The 17,184-nt window shown below is 39.1% G+C and overlaps 2 protein-coding genes across 2 annotated transcripts in view; one reads left to right on the forward strand and one right to left on the reverse strand.

Annotated features, from left to right (window-relative positions):
* Positions 1–9,250: 9,250 nt before the first annotated feature.
* Positions 9,251–14,439, forward strand: aqp7 (aquaporin 7). The gene is made up of 6 exons (XM_005731275.1): positions 9,251–9,433; positions 12,426–12,552; positions 12,639–12,776; positions 13,125–13,243; positions 13,391–13,608; positions 13,747–14,439. The coding sequence occupies exons 1-6, from the start codon at positions 9,296–9,298 to the stop codon at positions 13,931–13,933; spliced, it is 927 nt and encodes a 308-aa protein (XP_005731332.1). The 5' UTR covers positions 9,251–9,295; the 3' UTR covers positions 13,934–14,439.
* A 63-nt stretch (positions 14,440–14,502) lies between these two features.
* The window catches only part of tpgs2 (tubulin polyglutamylase complex subunit 2), a 3,931-nt gene continuing 1,249 nt past the window's right edge, over positions 14,503–17,184 (reverse strand). Inside the window, exons 6-7 of the mRNA XM_005731274.2 lie at positions 16,986–17,149; positions 14,503–16,588 (exon numbers count right to left, since the gene is read on the reverse strand). Coding sequence (XP_005731331.1) covers positions 16,370–16,588; positions 16,986–17,149 — 383 coding nt within the window. The 3' untranslated portion in view covers positions 14,503–16,369. The remainder of the gene's footprint in view (positions 16,589–16,985; positions 17,150–17,184) is intronic.

A 17,184-nucleotide genomic window follows, 5' to 3' on the forward strand; every position in this document is an offset into this window, starting at 1 on the left:
TAAACTTTTTGCCAGTCATAATTTTCTAAGTCTGTTTTTAAAGCCGCAATTTGTTCTGGTGTTTTTATTCTACCACTGAAAAAAATTTGCTTTTCCTCTTGAAAATGAAGTTGATTGTTCATTTCAAACACTGAAAAGACAGGCAAGTGATCACTTACATCTGTGACTAACAGTCCACTATGTAGCTTGCCGTCTATCTTGTTGACAAAAATATTGTCGATCAAAGTGGCGCTATCCATCATTAATCTGCTCGGCTTTAGAATCAACGGATGGAATCCAAAACTAAACGTCTTATTATGGTCGTTTGCCTTCAATAGATCAATGTTAAAATCACCGCAAAAAAAAGTCACCTTCTCCTTGTGTTTTTTTAATATTACAGAAATTTCTTTAGTAAACTGATCTATACAGGATGCAAATGTACGATAAATGCAGCTAACTAATATGTTTTTCGATCTTTCAACCTGAATTTCAATGGTTAAACATTCCATCAAGTTATCTATCAATCACAGCAGTCATATTGTTAACAACTTTACATTTAAGATGTGAAAAAACAAACATAGCAACACCTCCTCCTCTTCTATTCTTCCTATTTTGCCAAAACATTTCATATCCCTCTAGTCCATCTTGCAATTCTTTGTCATCATTCAACCATGTTTCTGAAATTGCTACCACTGCAAACTTATTTTGGAATTGATCAAGAAACGCTTTGATTTTAGAAAAATTACTGTAAAGACTCCGACTGTTAAAGTGGATTAATGAAAAACCTTTTATCTTCCCCATTATAATATTCACATGTCATATCAACATTCTGATAGAGGTGGATATCTGGATCAATACTATTGTCCAACTCATAAAATTTATAATCATGAGATCCAAAATATTCCATTTTTTTGCCTTTTATTTTGTTCACATTCACATGCATAGTTATTTTTCTCACACTTATCAGATATTGTTCATATCACAGTCAGCAACACAATTCTTTTCTACACTGAACTCTATTTCTTTTGCTTAAATCTCTCAAGATCTGCAATGTCTCTGACAACAATTACTTTAGCTTGTTCTGGTGTCCCATTAAGTCTTATGAATACCTTACAGTTCCTAGTCCAGGTATCTTGGATGTGCCTTTACTTCTTCAATAGTCTTGCCTGTCGTGCAATTTCAGCATTTCTCTTGGTGAGATGCTCATTCACATATACGCCGGTTCCCTTTAACTTCTTTCCCATCTTTAACAGTTCAACTTTATATTTCCTGTTCACAAATCGTAGTATGATAGTTGGCATCTTGGTATGTTTTTGTGGAATAGTATGACATGCAGCTATGTTTTTGCTATCCAAAAGAATGTCTTTGTCTTTGAAAAACTGAATAACTTGCTGCTCAAGCAAATCCTTTTCAGCTCATGGTGCATCTTCCCCCTCCTTGTCACCTGCTGTACTCCGTGCATAGGTGTAGTGATTTGTCTTCAGTCCAGAAATAATCACATCTTCCATTCTTGTATACTGCTCCAAATCTTCAACTCTTTTTTTCCAGCTCTTCAATCTTCTTGTCTTTTTCCTTAATCACAATCTTCAGTTGTCTTACTTCTTCAATTAAGTCCAGCAGTCCTGCTTGCTGTTTCACCACCTTACTAAATTCCTCTGACATGAAGTTAAGAGACTTCTTAACTTCTTCAATATCTTCTGTTAGCCTCTTAGTTGTCATGTTTCTTGATCACCAATTTAAATTCTTAGAAGACAAAATGAATTCCAGGCTCCAGGTAATCCAATAAGCCAGGTGTTACTTGTAGAGCACGTGATGAAAAAAGGGACCCTAAACTTCAAAGTTTGTGGAAATACTCACACAAAATGAAGCAGAACTTCTTTGTGAAGATACAAGTCTTAACCAATCTTTTGGATGTTAAGTTATTTTCGTGATGTTTGTTGGATTGCTAGGAGTAACAAACACAGTTTTCCCAATCAGCAGCCAATTTCTGTCAGTGCAAATACACATTTACTCTAAGGAGCTTGGAAGGAAAGTGACTGGACTTCGTTACGTTTTGTGAAACCAAGCTCCTTAGACTACCATGAGCAGAATGACTCAGTATGTAGAAGATAGTGCAAAAACTATTTTCTCTATTTCTGAGTTTATTTAAATCCAGGTTGAAGACTCACCTGTTCTCAGCTGCATTTGAATAAAGCACCAAATCCACACTTTAAGCTTAAATTTCAAAACTTACATTTAACTACTGATTTTATCTACTGTTCTGATTTGATCTGTTTTGATTTTATATACTGTTGTTTGTTTGTTTGTTTGTTTGTTAATTAGTTAGTTAGTTTATTTGCTTGTTTTAATCAATTTTAAATCATGCTTTTTATTTGTTCTTGTTTCTAATGTCTCTGTAAAGCACTTTGAATCACCTTGTTGTTGAATTGTGCTATACAAATAAACTTGCCTTGCCTTGCCTTGCCTATTAGTAGCAAACACTCAAAAACCTATGAAAATACAGTTAAAACTCCAAAATCAGTGCATTCCTTTACACTGGGGTCTTTTCCCAGCTGATCCTGGCCCCAAGGCCTTGTGTTTGACATTCCTGGTTTGGAGGAAGTGGGATATGCAGTTTGATTACCATGGCAGATCAAATGTTTCACTGCCCAAACTGCTGATTTTAGCTAATTCAATGTTATGTAATTTTGTTACAAAAGTGCAACATTTAATGGAATCTGGTGTAATGAAGGTTACTTGATTGTTAATAGCAAGTACATTTTCCCTAACAATTAATTATTTGAATAAATAAACCTTTGATTAGATATGTTTCAGTTTCATTTGAATCAAAATTAATAGTTCATGTTAAGAAGTGAATAATATTTTATTTTTATTTTTAGCGTGAGGGAGCTTCAGAGGTAAACACTATTTTCATAGGATCAACATTTGTAAAAATTCTTAGTTTAGTGCTGGATAACTGATGAAACTATCCAAACATCCATCCATCCATCCATCCATTCGCTTCCGCTTATCCTTTTCAGGGTCGCGGGGGATGCTGGAGCCTATCCCAGCTGTCATAGGGCGAGAGGCAGGGTACACCCTTGACAGGTCGCCAGTCTAACACAGGTCTAACACACAGAGACAGACAACCATTCGTGCTCACATTCACTCGCGTATTCACACCTATGGGCAATTTGGATTAATCAATTAACCTATCCCCACAAGCTGCATGTCTTTTGACGGTGGGAGGAATAAAGAATCCTCCGGCAGTCCAGTATGTCTGGTGGGGTTTGTCCAGGGGTGCTTTTTTGCCTCTTTTTGTCTAACCTATGGGTTTTATTAGGGCCTGAGCACCGAGAGTGCGAAGGCCCTATTGTATCTGCTCCGTTTCTTCTTATTATTATTCAGGTAAAACAAGGGCCTTTTTGAGGGCTTTAACATGCTCAAAAACTCATGAAATTTTGCACACATGTCAGGTCTGGTGAAAAATTTCGTATTTTAAAGGTTTTATATATGAGCATTGGAAAATGGCTCTGGAGCGCCACCTATGTGTTGTTAAATGCAACCCTAGGAACACATAGTTTGAGCTACATGAATGAAATTGGGCCCACACGTGTATCATGCTGAGACGGACAAAAAAGTCATTGGGACCATTGATGCACACCCAACAGGAAGTCCGCCATTTTGGATTGAAGGTGACATTTTGTATCTGATTTTGCCATTTCCAGGCCTTGTACTTTTGCGAACTCCTCCTTGGGATTTGATCGTATACGCTTCATATTTGGTCAGTGTCAACTACACACCTGGGCCATATTAAATTGTAGAGCTTTTGAGTTTTCGGACAAGGGTGTGGTCGTGGCGCCACGGTAAATTTTGATAATTTGCCATGAAAATCTTATTTGCTCTCATTTCCATATAAAGTGTCCCATCTGGACCAAACTTCCGACATATGATAAGACTCTGCCCCTGAACATATTTCACTTGCCATATTTGACAACGGCAATAGCGCCACCTAGTGGGAACAGGAAATGTCATGTTTTACACTTTGAGGTACAGTATAGATGTCGGTGAACCATGTAGCCTCAAATTTGTCCAGGAAAGCATTGAGGAGTTGGTCTTGGCAATACATGGAAAACTGTGAGTTTTTGCGAACTGGCATGACCCCAGCAGGATGGCGAACATTGATGTCTCGCCGTGAAGAACGAAAACGCCATAACTTAAAGAAATCCAGTCTGATCATTACCAAATTTTACAGACATGATTACGTAGCCATCCTGAACAGATTGATATGCCCATTGTCAGGAATACGCAGAGCACCACCTAGTGGGAACAGGAGATGTCATGTCTTTCACTTTGATATACTGATTTTCACAGGTTCATCAGGTCCACCTCAAAAGCGGGGAATATTAACAGTCCCTCATGATGCTTCAGTGACAAAAATTGTGAGTTTAAACTGAACAGCACACCCTGGTGGCAAGGCGGTTCACCATGAAAGATGAAGTGGCTGTTGAGGGGCTTGGAAAGTTTAAAAACTCTTGACATTTGGCCCACACCTCCAATGTGATGAGGGTTTTCTAGTCATTTTCATGGAATATTGCAAAATGGCTCCACAGCGCCCCCTGCAAAATTAAAAAACATCAGCCCCTGCTCCTTGTTTCATCTATGAGTCTGAAACCTGGTAAGCTTATGTAGGGTACCAAGATGTACAAAAAAGTCTCTTGGAGCAATATCCCAAATCCAACAGGAAGTCAGGCATTTTAAAATTAATGTGTAATTTTGGCGACATTTTCCCCTCTTTTCAGGCCTCATACTTTGACGAACTCCTCCAAGGGATTTCATCAGAGCGACACGATCTCCAGTGGAAGCATGGAATCTAAACACCTTTGTGATGTTAAATTGTGAAGCATTTTACGTTTAGGGAGTTAGCATTTGGAGTTTCAATCACTCGCCAAAAAGCAGTAATCTGCTGTCACTCGAAAACACAATGTCCAATCTCTCCCAAACTTCGCAGGCATGAGTCGAGAGTCAAGCTTGGAGGAAAAATACTGTGGCCCTGAGAGGCCAAACAGACTGCAACCTAAGAAAACATAAGCAAATAGAAAAATAGCGCAAAAGCACACACAATACAACAGAACACAAAGTAACTAAAGTTACAATTTAACCCTCATCCTACTGAAATATTTAACAGCCATAGACTACCAACTGCATAAACTCCCTCAGGATGCCAAGAGTAAATTACCCTAGGAACAACAGCAAACAATAGATAATAGCAAAAACAGCCTTTTCTTTTAAATTTACTCCCTACTTCCCTTGATACTGTGTGATGCTTTAGTTTAACACACATGCCAAGTAAATGGTAAATGGCCTGTATTTGTATAGAGCTTTACTTAGTCCCTAAGGACCCCAACGCGCTTTATACTACATTCAGTCATCCACCCATTCACACACACATTCACACACTGGTGATGGCAAGCTACATTGTAGCCACAGCCCTGAGGCGCACTGACAGAGGCGAGGCTGCTGGACACTGGCGCCACCGGGCCCTCTGACCACCACCAGTTTGGCAATGGGTGAAGTGTTTTGCCCAAGAACACAACGACCGAGACTGTCGGAGCCGGGGCTCGAACCGGCAACCATCCAATTAACAAAGCTGTAAATTGCATGTTTCTGATAAAATAAGTAGACTGGTATATTAAATATTCCTTTAATTTGTGAGTATAATCATGCCATATCATAACTGTCTTAATTCATATAGAACGGAGGAAAACTGAACCTTAAACAGGATGATTTTTGCTAAATGAGTCTGACAGGAGTGAACAGAGATGATACAAACACATAAAATCCTTATAAAATATGATATAACACTATAAATCAACTTACCTCAAAATATATGCTGGTGTTTTCTTAAGTTGCATTCTGTTTGGCCTCTCAGTGCCACTGTAGCCATTAATTATTTTAGTAATCGAGTATTCTAGCAATTATTCCATTGATTAATCGAGGAATCTGATAAGAAAATGCCTTTGTTTTATTAATGTGCAATAATAAATATTCAAAAGAGAAAAATAGGTCTTTCAGAATGAACTACTCATTGGTTTCTATTTTAGGAATTGCATTTTTTAAAGTTTAACTGCTTAAACAACATCTGTCAAATTAATTTTTTTAAAGAAAAAATGTTCTTAAATTCCAAATGAAATAAATAATCTCAAGTACAGTCAAGTACAGGGTCTACTAAGTAAGTAAGTAAAGTTTTATTTATATAGCACCTTTATGTGTCATGGACCCGGCTCTGGAGGACTCGGGGGGTCCTTAAGCAGGATGGACTGTTATTATCGTTATTATTATTATTATTATTATTATTATTAGTAGTAGTAGTAGTAGTGTTGTTATTTGGGGATGTGTGTTTTTCTGTACTATTCTGTGTTGTTCGGTGTTCCACTCATTATATGTAGAGGCAGGGTGTGGGTGTGTACATGTGTGGCTGGAGGATGGAGAACAGCCTGCAGGCCTGATGGGTGTGGCCCTGCAAGAGGACTGGCCACACCTGAAGTTCCTGCCACACATCTGTTGGTGGTCAGGGCTCGTCGGGGGAGCTACTTAGGAGAGTGTTGGAGCTCCCACCGGTGTGGGATCATTGAGTTGTCTACCCAAGTTAGTGTGTGTCAGCGTACGACGGTGCAGTTCGTGTATGCCCGCTGGGGTTGGTGTTGATGGCTGTTTTTGTGGTTTTCCCCCCAGGTGGAAGAGTGGACCAGAATGGCAGCACACACAGGGTGTGCGAGAACACAACAGTGGGGAGCACACACACGGGATTCAAGGGAGCAACGGGGAGTTATTGTGTTTACAGCCTTCACTGTAAATAAAGTGCACTGTTTGAATCGCAGAACCATGCGTTCTGGGTCCTCATTCCCCCATATCCCCACGTTCTGCCAGCCAGACCGTGAAATTATGGATAAAAGATCACAAAGTGCTTCACACAGACATAACGAATTATAAAACAAAAACAGACAAAAGTTAATGCAATGCAATTCTAAAAAGATGTGTTTTTAGTTGTTGTTTAAAAGAGACTACTGAGTTCACAGATCTTATGCTCAGTGGGAGAGAGTTGCACAGTCAAGGAGACACAGTGGCAACAGCTCTGTCTCCCTTAGGTCTCAGCCTTGTATGCTAAATAATAAGTGGGTCACATGTGAGTACTTAGATGTTTTGGTCAGAAGCCTAGCAGCAGCATTTTGAACAATCTGTCCCGGTTCTGGGTCATTCTGATCCAGCATTTTCTGTTTCTTATGTTTTTGGTATTCTTCTGTATTATAATTTATGTTCTGATTCTTTAGCTATCCTGTGTTGATTATTATTATTATTCTATGTTCCAGCTTATTCCAGTTTAGGGTTTAGTTCTTATGCTCTCATGTTTAGTTTAGGTTTAGTTCTGTGCTGAGTTTTTTCTGCCCGTGTGTTCCCTCTGTGTAAGTCTGCATTTCTTAGTCTGTGTCTTTGTGAATTGTTTCCTGTTTTATTTTGAAGGGTTATGGCTGATGTCAGTGTGTCTAGCTTCGCTCCCCGTCTCGTTAGCCCTAATTCCTCCCAGCTGCGTCTCCCTCCTGTTTTCCACTCCCTGATTACTCCCCTGTGTTTACCTTTGCTCTCTGCCGCGTCGTACCCTCAAATTGTGCCTGTGTGTTTCTGTTTTCAGCGGTCTGTTTTTCAGTTCATGTTTTGTTTATCGCCAGCAATAAAGCTATGGTTTCCGCCTGCCCGCACACAGAGCTCTGACACAATCTGCAGACAACCCATGCCCCCCTTTAGACTCACTGCTGTTTGTTGCTGGTGTCACGGGCCACAGTGATAGAAAGTGGGCTAATTTAATCATGGTATCAGACTAAATTAACAGTTCATCTGCATATTATCAGTATTTCTTTTTAAAAACCAGGGCCTGCCTGGGCTTATTGTTGTCAAAATTTGTATTCACATACATGCTCCTAAATACGTGTTTATCGCAGGTCTATTTTATTCCCAAATGTGGGTGAAACGTTTATATAGAATTTAAACGAAGCGTCGAAAAATTTGCCTCGAGGACTTTTTTTTTTTTTACATTTTTTATCATTGAGTTATTTGAATTATGCAATGAATCATTGCAGCCCTAAACTATAAACATCATTAGTCATGCTGAGTGCACATTTAAGCATACTAAGATTGAACAAACGTAGCATTATTTTCAAAGATCAAAGACATTACAATTAACTTTTCAGGGAACATGAACATAAAATTTCATGGCAGTCCACACTGTCACGTCATTTACTACAGACTCAGGTTTGGTTAGGTTGTTTATGACTGTGTGAGCAAGCTGTGCGCTGAATTGCCCTTTTTTGTGCGATCAATAAAATAAACAAATCTGAAACAGCTGAAATCAATAAATACGACATTTATACTGAAGTAACCAGTATTGGTGAAAATCAGATTTTGCAGCTGGAAATTGTTTGTGTGTATTGATCAACTTTTATCACCTACAAACTTCCAAAGTTGTAGCCATCGTAATCTACTTTTCAGTTTTTGTTGTTGTGTTTCTTTTGCTTATTTAGGAGAGAAAAAGCATGTATGGACTTTGTAATGCTACTGTGAAGTCCAGATAGTGTGTTACTGTAGCAGCCTTGCTTCAACCAATAGTTGATGCTGTTTTGACCCCACTTCAGTAATGTAAGGTGCGAAGTGTAAGTGTAGATGTAAAGTGCATTTCATATAATCAGAAGTATACAGAACATGTGCACAAAACAACATGGAACAATTAAAAAAAGTCTACATAATAATTTCAAGGTAGCTTTTTGTTGCTGTAAAAGCCATAAATAATAATATAAAAAAAAATATAAAAACATCTTATTCAGCCTTTTAGTAAGTTAACTTGTAATGAGTTTCAGTTCTGAATAAAGTACTCCACAGATGTATTTAAAGTGTTTTTATTATGACAAATTTGACAGATAATCAAGCACAGCAGGGTGTGTGTCACTGTATCTTTGGCCATTTCCAGGAGGAGGGGAGAGAAGAAGGGGGTGGAGGTGGGTGAGAGTGTGTTGAAGCCTTTAAATTGTGGACAACTTCCATTGGATGTGAGTGACAAAGAGAGACTGAGAAACACAATTAGGTAAGTGAGTGGAAAAAGGGGAACTTTTGAGGTCAGGAGACAAAAAGTTGGTCTTGTTTGCAAAGTACTGTGTGCCAGTCACTTCATAAATTTTTCAACCAAGGCTGAATGTGTAGTTTTTTTTTTCTCATTCAAAAAGGGTAAAAAAAAAGTCCTGAGGTTGGAAGGAAAGAAGAAGAGGAAGAAAAAGCAGAAGAAGAAGAAATGAAGGACTTGGTGCAGTCAGTAAAACCCAGGGTGTTTCAGCAGAGGGGAGGTAAAGTAACTCGATCCAAAGTTTGGCTAAAGAATGAACTCATTCGTGTGGGACTTGCTGAATCACTTAGCACATATGTCATGATGGTAAGAATACAGTATTATCACAAGATTTCTGAAGTGTCATATGCTTTCAAATAATAATATGTAATATCTCATTAAAAACTGTAAAAGCACCTCTCAAATCCATGATTCCGCTGACATTTTGACTTTTCATTTATCGGGTCTTCTTTCTGTTTAGAATCTAATTGCTTATCTGTAGCACCCATATGCTATTAATCATTAATGTTGTGCTCTTTATCCTGATAAGTTGCAACATTCTCCCAAATACACACACACACATAAGCACTATTAACAGTCACATTGTCAGGTTCAGTGAATGAACCTGAGAGTCTAGTATTATTATAGAGTAATAGTCAGGCAGCAAGCCAGCTGAAGAGGTTTCCAGAAGTCACACGTCAGCTGTCAGCTGTTACAATAAACCTTTTACTTAGAAGCCTGGAAGAAAAACACATGCAGTTATAACATGATGAACATGGGAAGCGTAAATGCCTGAATGTGAGCACAAAAGAATTGCACTTACTGTGTTTGTGATTTGGAATCCTGACAGAAACAAAATACTCGTGACTTTGTTGGGGGAACCAGACTTTTCCTGTTTCCTGATAGAATGGCTAGAGTTTTTCAGTGTCAGCATTTTTTTTACCCTGATAACATAGCTGCTTGAGTTAAAAGCAAGATAATTCAGTAGTGTGGTGTCTTTTACATTTGTGCAGTACCATAATTAAAATGAAAATTAATTGTGCAACTGAGCCTTTTAACTTTTAAGTAAGAAAGAAAATGTTACTTATACAGTATGTTTAAAACGAAGGTACTTCTAGAAATAATTAAAACAAACAAACAAAAAAAACCTCCCAAAAAACGTAACTTTTTGCTACTTACCTCCATCAGAGAGGTTATTCTTTTGGTAGCATTTGGGTGCGTGTCAATCTGTCTATAAGCAAGACAGCTCAATTCTGATAACACTTTCTAGGCGTGTAGATAAGGTCATGTTAACATGCCATTAAAATTTGGCTTACATTCACTAAAGCCTTCTAGGAGACTTAAATTATTCATCGGTTGAAAAGTTACAAAAAAACCTTATAACTTAGAAACTATGACGCTTACAAGTGTGATGTGTATTGTGAACATATAGTATCGTAGTACCGTATACAGATTTAAAACATGTGAGAACAAAAATGTGTGCGAACAAAGAAAATAAACTGAATTATACCATTCTCTTAAAAGTAAATTCTGTCCAGAGAGTGAGCTGCGTTGTGGAGGTTTAAACTCTCAGAGTGCTTCTTGTTTACATCCAGAAAGTATTCACAACACTTCCACATTTTTGTCATGTTACAGTGATATTTCAAAATGGATTCAATTCATTTTTCACCTAAAAAATTCTAAACACAATACTTCATAATGACAAAGGTAAAAAAATATTGAAATGTTTATAAATAGATATAAAAATAAAAAAGCAAAACTATAACATGTACATAAGTATTCACCACATTTTGTTGTGACACTCAAAATTGAGTGTCCACTGAGCCTCTGATGTTCCACTGGTGTTTCGACAACTTCCACCTGTGGTAAAGTCAGCCAACTGGATGTGATTTGGAGAGGCACACACCTGTTTGTATGATGTCCCACAGCTGACAGTGCATGTCAGAGCAAAAACCAAGCCATGATGTCCAAGAAATTGTCTGGAGACCTCTGAGACAGGACAGTTTCAAGGCACAGAGCCTCAATTATCTGGCTCCAGGTTATTCCATTTTGGAATAGCCATAGTTAGGAAGCTAATGAAGAACCCAATGGTCACTCTGACAGAGCTCCAGTGTTGCTCTGTAGAGAGAGGAAAACCTTCCAGAAGTACAACCATTTCTGTAGCACTTCACCAATCAGGCCAGTGTGGTAGTAACCAGACAGAAGCTACTTCTCAGTAAAAGTCAAATGACAGCCCACCTGGGATATACCAAAAAGCACCTGAAGGACTCTCATACCATGAGAAACCAAATCCTCTGGTCTGATGAAATAAAATTTGAACTCAGTAGTAAAATGGTGGCAGCATCATGCTGTGGGATGTTTTTCAGCAGCAGGAACTTGAATGAATGAATGTGCAATATACAGAGACATCCTGGATGATAATGTGCTCCCAAGAGCTCTGGACTGGATTGGGCGAAGCAGCTCTCTTCCAGCAGGGCAACGACCCTAAGCACAAAGCCAAGATGACAAAAGAAGCGGCTTTGGCACAGCTCTGCAAATGTCCTTAAGCAGCCCAGCCAGAGGAAAGGAACCTGTCTGAAAATGACTGTAGAGCATCTCAAGCTCCACCAAGTTGAATAAGGAGTGCTGGTTCACCAAAAACAAAAGGCTTGAGGCTGTAATTGCAGCCAAAGGTGCTTCAACAAAATATTTTGCAAAGGCTGTGAATACTTTCTGGATGCACACTATATATTTGTTGAGTGGCTTTCCCTACATCATATCAAGCTGGTGCACAGGATTTTTAAAAATATTTTGTTAGACAATTCCATTGCTGGAGAGGGAAAAGTTGTACAGGAAATTATGTTTATGTTGCTTCAAGACTGTAACTGTGGTCCAACTCCTCGCATCCTGGCAGCATTCAGTGTAGTGGTGGCTGATAAACTGACATTCATATAAATCTGCAGTGCAAGGAGTAGGAGAATCATGTGATGAGCTGATATCTTGTCATATGTCAAAAAGACAAGGAGCTCAGGATGAGTTTGTTTTTACAGCCAAATATTTACAGTAAATTGAGATATTTTACAGGTGTTTTACAATCATTACTATTAGATTTAAAGTGGCAGAATAATAGCAACCAAACAGCTGACAGTGTTACACTATAAGATTTTTTACAGTGAGAAACTGCTATTGTCGATTACAAAAGAATCTGGCTGCCAGCACTTAATCACAGTTTGCCTCAAACATTTCTTATATTGTGAAATAAGCTTCCTGGAAAGTATTTCTTGTAATCTGTTTCTATGTTTGACTGCATAAATGATATATGGGTTCTCTTTGTCTCCAGTCATTGGGCTTGGGGTCTGTGGCCCAGGTAGTGACTGGTCAGGGAGCTTTTGGACAGTACCTCAGCATCAACCTGGGTTTTGGACTGGCTGTTGCCATGGGGTCTCATGTTGGAGGGAAGATCTCAGGTATGAAAGATGATGACATCAAAACCTATGAAATGCTTTCCAATTGTTGTTCAGCAGTCATATTTTGCTCTTTTGATCTGTTTCAGGGGCTCATATGAATGGCGCTGTATCATTCACAATGTGTGTGTTTCGCCGCCTCCCGTGGAAGATGCTACCTCTTTATATTTCGGCACAGCTATTGGGGTCATTTCTTGCAGCAGGGACAATTTATGCTGTCTACTATGGTGAGGAAACGCAACAGTATGTGTTAAAAAAGAAAAAATAGGTATCTAGGTCACTTGAAGGTTCAAAAACAAAGAAGCAAAGTCTCAGGAAATCGGCCCATGCATGATTTAAATTGAAAGCTTATCTGATGTTTTTCTGCATCTACACATGTGGAACACATTATGAAGAGGCCCACCATGCTGTACTGCACCATCACGTGTCCTAAGCGGCAAACGTCCTAGAAAAAGTATTATAAAAACCACATGGAAAACAACTCATACAGATCTGGAGGCACTGTTACTGAAGTATTGCTGCGATTTCTTGGAGTCACACAACTATCACGATTTATCTGTTTGATACGTTTGCAGAAGCCATTTATGACTACTGTAGAGGAAACCTGACTGTGACTGGTGAGAAGGCCACTGCTGGTATCTTTGCCACCTATCCTGCTCCATACCTCTCTCTGATAGCTGGATTTTTTGACCAGGTAGCACTGAAAGTCAACTAAAGCTTCATAGTTACAACTCTCCATCATCAGACATAATCAGCATGAATGATTTCCTTTACTAGATGGCTTTCTACACGGTTATCTTTCCAGACTGATGTTTTTGTTCTATGTGTGTGTTTGGGGAAGGTATTTGGCACAGCGATGCTACTACTGTGCCTTATGGCTCTATCCGACCAGAAGAACAAACCAGCGCCAGCAGGAAGTGAGCCTGCATTTGCGGGTTTCCTGGTGCTTCTCATTGGCATTTCTTTGGGTAGCAACAGTGGCTATGCCATCAACCCCACCAGAGACATCGCACCCAGGGTTTTCACTGCAATGGCAGGCTGGGGATCTGATGTGTTCAGGTACACAAAAAGGCCATATCATTTTCTTTTGCTTTTTCCACCTTAATCAAGGATTAGTCAAGAATAAAACCCCCCAACTACTTTTCATTATTAATTAACTATTTACTTTTTTGTGGTTTGCTGCCTTTATCTGTGTAGGGCTGGAAACGGATGGTGGTGGGTGCCTCTAGTTGCCCCCCCTATTGGAGGAGTCCTTGGAGCAGGGCTATACAAGGCTGTTGTGGAACTGCATCACCCACACCTCTCTGAAGCGGGTGGAGAGATGGTTGAAGAAGCTGTCCCTCTGGATAAAGAGATAAATACCATTGAAAATATGTGTGTGTGACACCCTAGCTAAGTTGACAGCTAAGTGAATAGCTCTATGAAGATGCAACATTCAATGAAGGTAAAGGGTTAAAAAGCCCAAAACTAACTTGTTAGATGGGAGACAGAGGATGATTAGCAAACAGGGAGTGAAATAAAGATTTGTTCAAATCAAAAATGCTCACCGTGTTTTACACAATTTCAACATCAACTTAAATTGGGTGTGGTCAGTTAATTTTCCCAAGTGGCAACATGGGAAACTGAGACTGTTGTGGAGGGCTGGACCAATAAGATGAACTCAGTTCTGCTCAATATTAATTATTCCTTTATAAGCTGCTACTGGTAAGAGTAGATGTTACAATTAGGCCCTAATTGTGGTCTCTTGGGAAAATTAATTGCCCATCCCTGAATTATTCTTCTAGAGTTAGTGTAAATGGTAGACTACAATACATATAAAATCTACACTATTAGACATTTTGACTCACTGTACTCGTTACTATACGCTACAATAAAAAGGTTTGAGACAAACATACGGTCACTTTAGAGATGAAAATTTGACAAAACCACACTCGCTCACTCATGTTGTTTTTATTACCGCAATAGCAGCTTATGTAACCTTAGAAGACATAAATATCATTCACTTTAACACTCAACAGGGGACTACTTCCACAACTGTGGAAAAACTTAAGGGTATGCAAAGAGAAGCAAACAGCCCCCATACACTGGGATCATATATTTTTTTGAAAACCAAACACACAGTAGGAGATGACTCCTCACCGCTTGAAAGGACAGCGACAAAACCAAATACAGACATTTTTCTTTCTAGCATTCTTGTGCACAGCAGCCTACAGACAAAAAGTACATACTAAAAAGTACTTGAACCAAAACTGTAGATGTGAGATTGGGTCTACTGAGCTTTATATTTGTGTTACAAGAGCCATTATCTTAAGCGCTTACCCAATTTAGAATCGGTAGGTGGGGTCTGTGGCAGGGGTATTAGCTGAATTAAACTTCTCTGGTGATTCTTTGTAGGGTCGACAGGGGTTACCTACGTATGCGGCTGATGTTGTTGCGGGTATTCAGGCTTGTGCGTGTGATCATGTCCTGATCTATTAGATGCAGTGCCAGCCACAAAAACATAGCCAGACATGCATAAGAGGAATCAGTGGTACTAAACGTACCATCTGGTGCGATGTATAGTTGCTTATGAAGGGAAGCGCACGTCAGGTTAGGGCAAGCACTACGTTGTTGGCTTTCATAGAGGTTTGTTGTTTTGACATACCTGTGGCGAAGACTTAAAGTAGAAATCATGTGAAACAAACACAAGATAACCATTCACAACCTACAGCCAGTTTAGAGTCACCAGATAATCTGATGTGAATGTCTGTGGAAGAAGCCAGAATATCTGGTGAGAACTCGCACAGGCACAGGAGAACATGCAAACTCTGTGGATTTGAACGCAGAGACCTTCCTCGCTGTGAGGTGACAGTGCTAACCGCTGTACAACTGTGGCCCTGAACTGTTAAAATATACCTTTGATATTCATTCACTCATGATGAATAATCTGTGTTAGAAACAGTGTTCATTTCTGAAGTTTACATTACAGAGCAGCATTCATGAGGCACTGCAGTAGTACAATGGCCAGTTAGTAGTACTTTTATAATGTAACAGGTCACGTTTGTCTTCACACTTATGTGGCTTAATGTTTGATAATGAAGCTCTAAAAGCATCTGTTGAGTCCTATACGTTAGTTTTCAACCTGTCAATTATCAATACATATAGGGTGTGAGCTACACAGCATTACATTAAGTCTTCTTGTTTCCTTAAGTTTAAAGTTATTAATATAAAGAGATGTGTTATCTAGCCATTTCCGCACTTTACAGTATTACATGCTGCATGTAGAATTTACATAATGCATTCAGAAATCAAGCCCACTGAAAACAGCAGCACTTATAAACTCTGGTTCTGGTTACAGCAGTGGTACAGTTATATTGTACATCTGTCTACTTTGATTTTATATGATTTTTTTTTAACCATAAGCTGTCAGTAGTGAACATTACCTTAAATGAGTTTATAAGTACTGAATATACACTGATACAACTCTCTGTTAATTCAAAGACTAATTACTCTGGCAACACTTGGCATCCAAAGGTGGATAAAATTCAGGATTGTGTCTTTCTACATGTGAGGGGGATTCATTTTTAACCATCTAAGCCAGGTGTGATGGAAATTGCCATCGTCTCCTCAAACATATAAAATTTAGAAACATTTTTTGCCTTCAACACTTTTAGTACTATAACTGTATCACCTTTCCAATGTGTCTAGCCAGCAACAACCCTGGCTACATATCAACTCAGCCTTGGCAAACATGTCAAACAGCACCAAGTCCAACAAACTGAGTCCAGCTCCTGAGGGAACTGGAGACATTTGGAAATGTCTTCATCGTACGGGTACCTTCTTACCGCTTTGCTCCACTTTGTCTTCCTGCATTGCTTTGGCCCTTGGCTGCGCCCCCTGAGTTGCACTGTGTCGACTGCTTCTTCTTGGGGGCTGGGACCTTGGCTTTGCCTTTGAAAGCCTTGGAAGGATCCAGCTTGTTCAGATATAAATCCCCAGCAGGATCCGCCAAACTGAGCTCACAGTTGAAAGTCAAAGGCTGGTAGAGGGATGCCCACTGCTGCAGCAACCAAGATATACATAATTTAACATAATCCATGTAACACATGGGGAAAAAAACAAAAAAACAAACCCACACCAAATGTGTTTTGAAAATACTACTTAATTTACTAACCGAGCCAGCAATGCTATATCTGATTCTGTGGAATGTATGGCACCTTATGCACATAATTATGCTCTCTGGAAGCAACTTAAAACTCAGTGCTGTGCTAACTTACTAAAATGTTACATTTGCCAGTATTGTAGTAGACTGTGAAAGAATCATCCTGAATAAAATGTATTCATACAACTGCAATGGCCTCACATGTTGTTAATAATATGAATAAATATTAAAAATACAATTTATGTCACAGCACATATTCTGAAAAAAAAAAAAAAGGATTAGACACTTTGACTACCTTAGCCTGAGGGCTGGGGCCATATGGGGTGAAGTGATACTGCCACTCAGGCAGACCCAGATGGGTTATCATCAGTCGGTAGTAAGAGGTAAAGGTTGTGGTCAGAAAATGCCAGCACAGAGAGCGGTCTAGAAACCATATTTCACTCCTCTGAGCAACCACACCTGAAAAAAAAAAGCAAGGATGTTAACTTAAGGAA

Source organism: Pundamilia nyererei, unplaced genomic scaffold (assembly GCF_000239375.1).
Source record: "Pundamilia nyererei isolate P.nyererei 1_Seehausen unplaced genomic scaffold, PunNye1.0 scaffold00042, whole genome shotgun sequence".
NCBI classification, from domain to species: Eukaryota; Metazoa; Chordata; class Actinopteri; order Cichliformes; family Cichlidae; genus Pundamilia; species Pundamilia nyererei.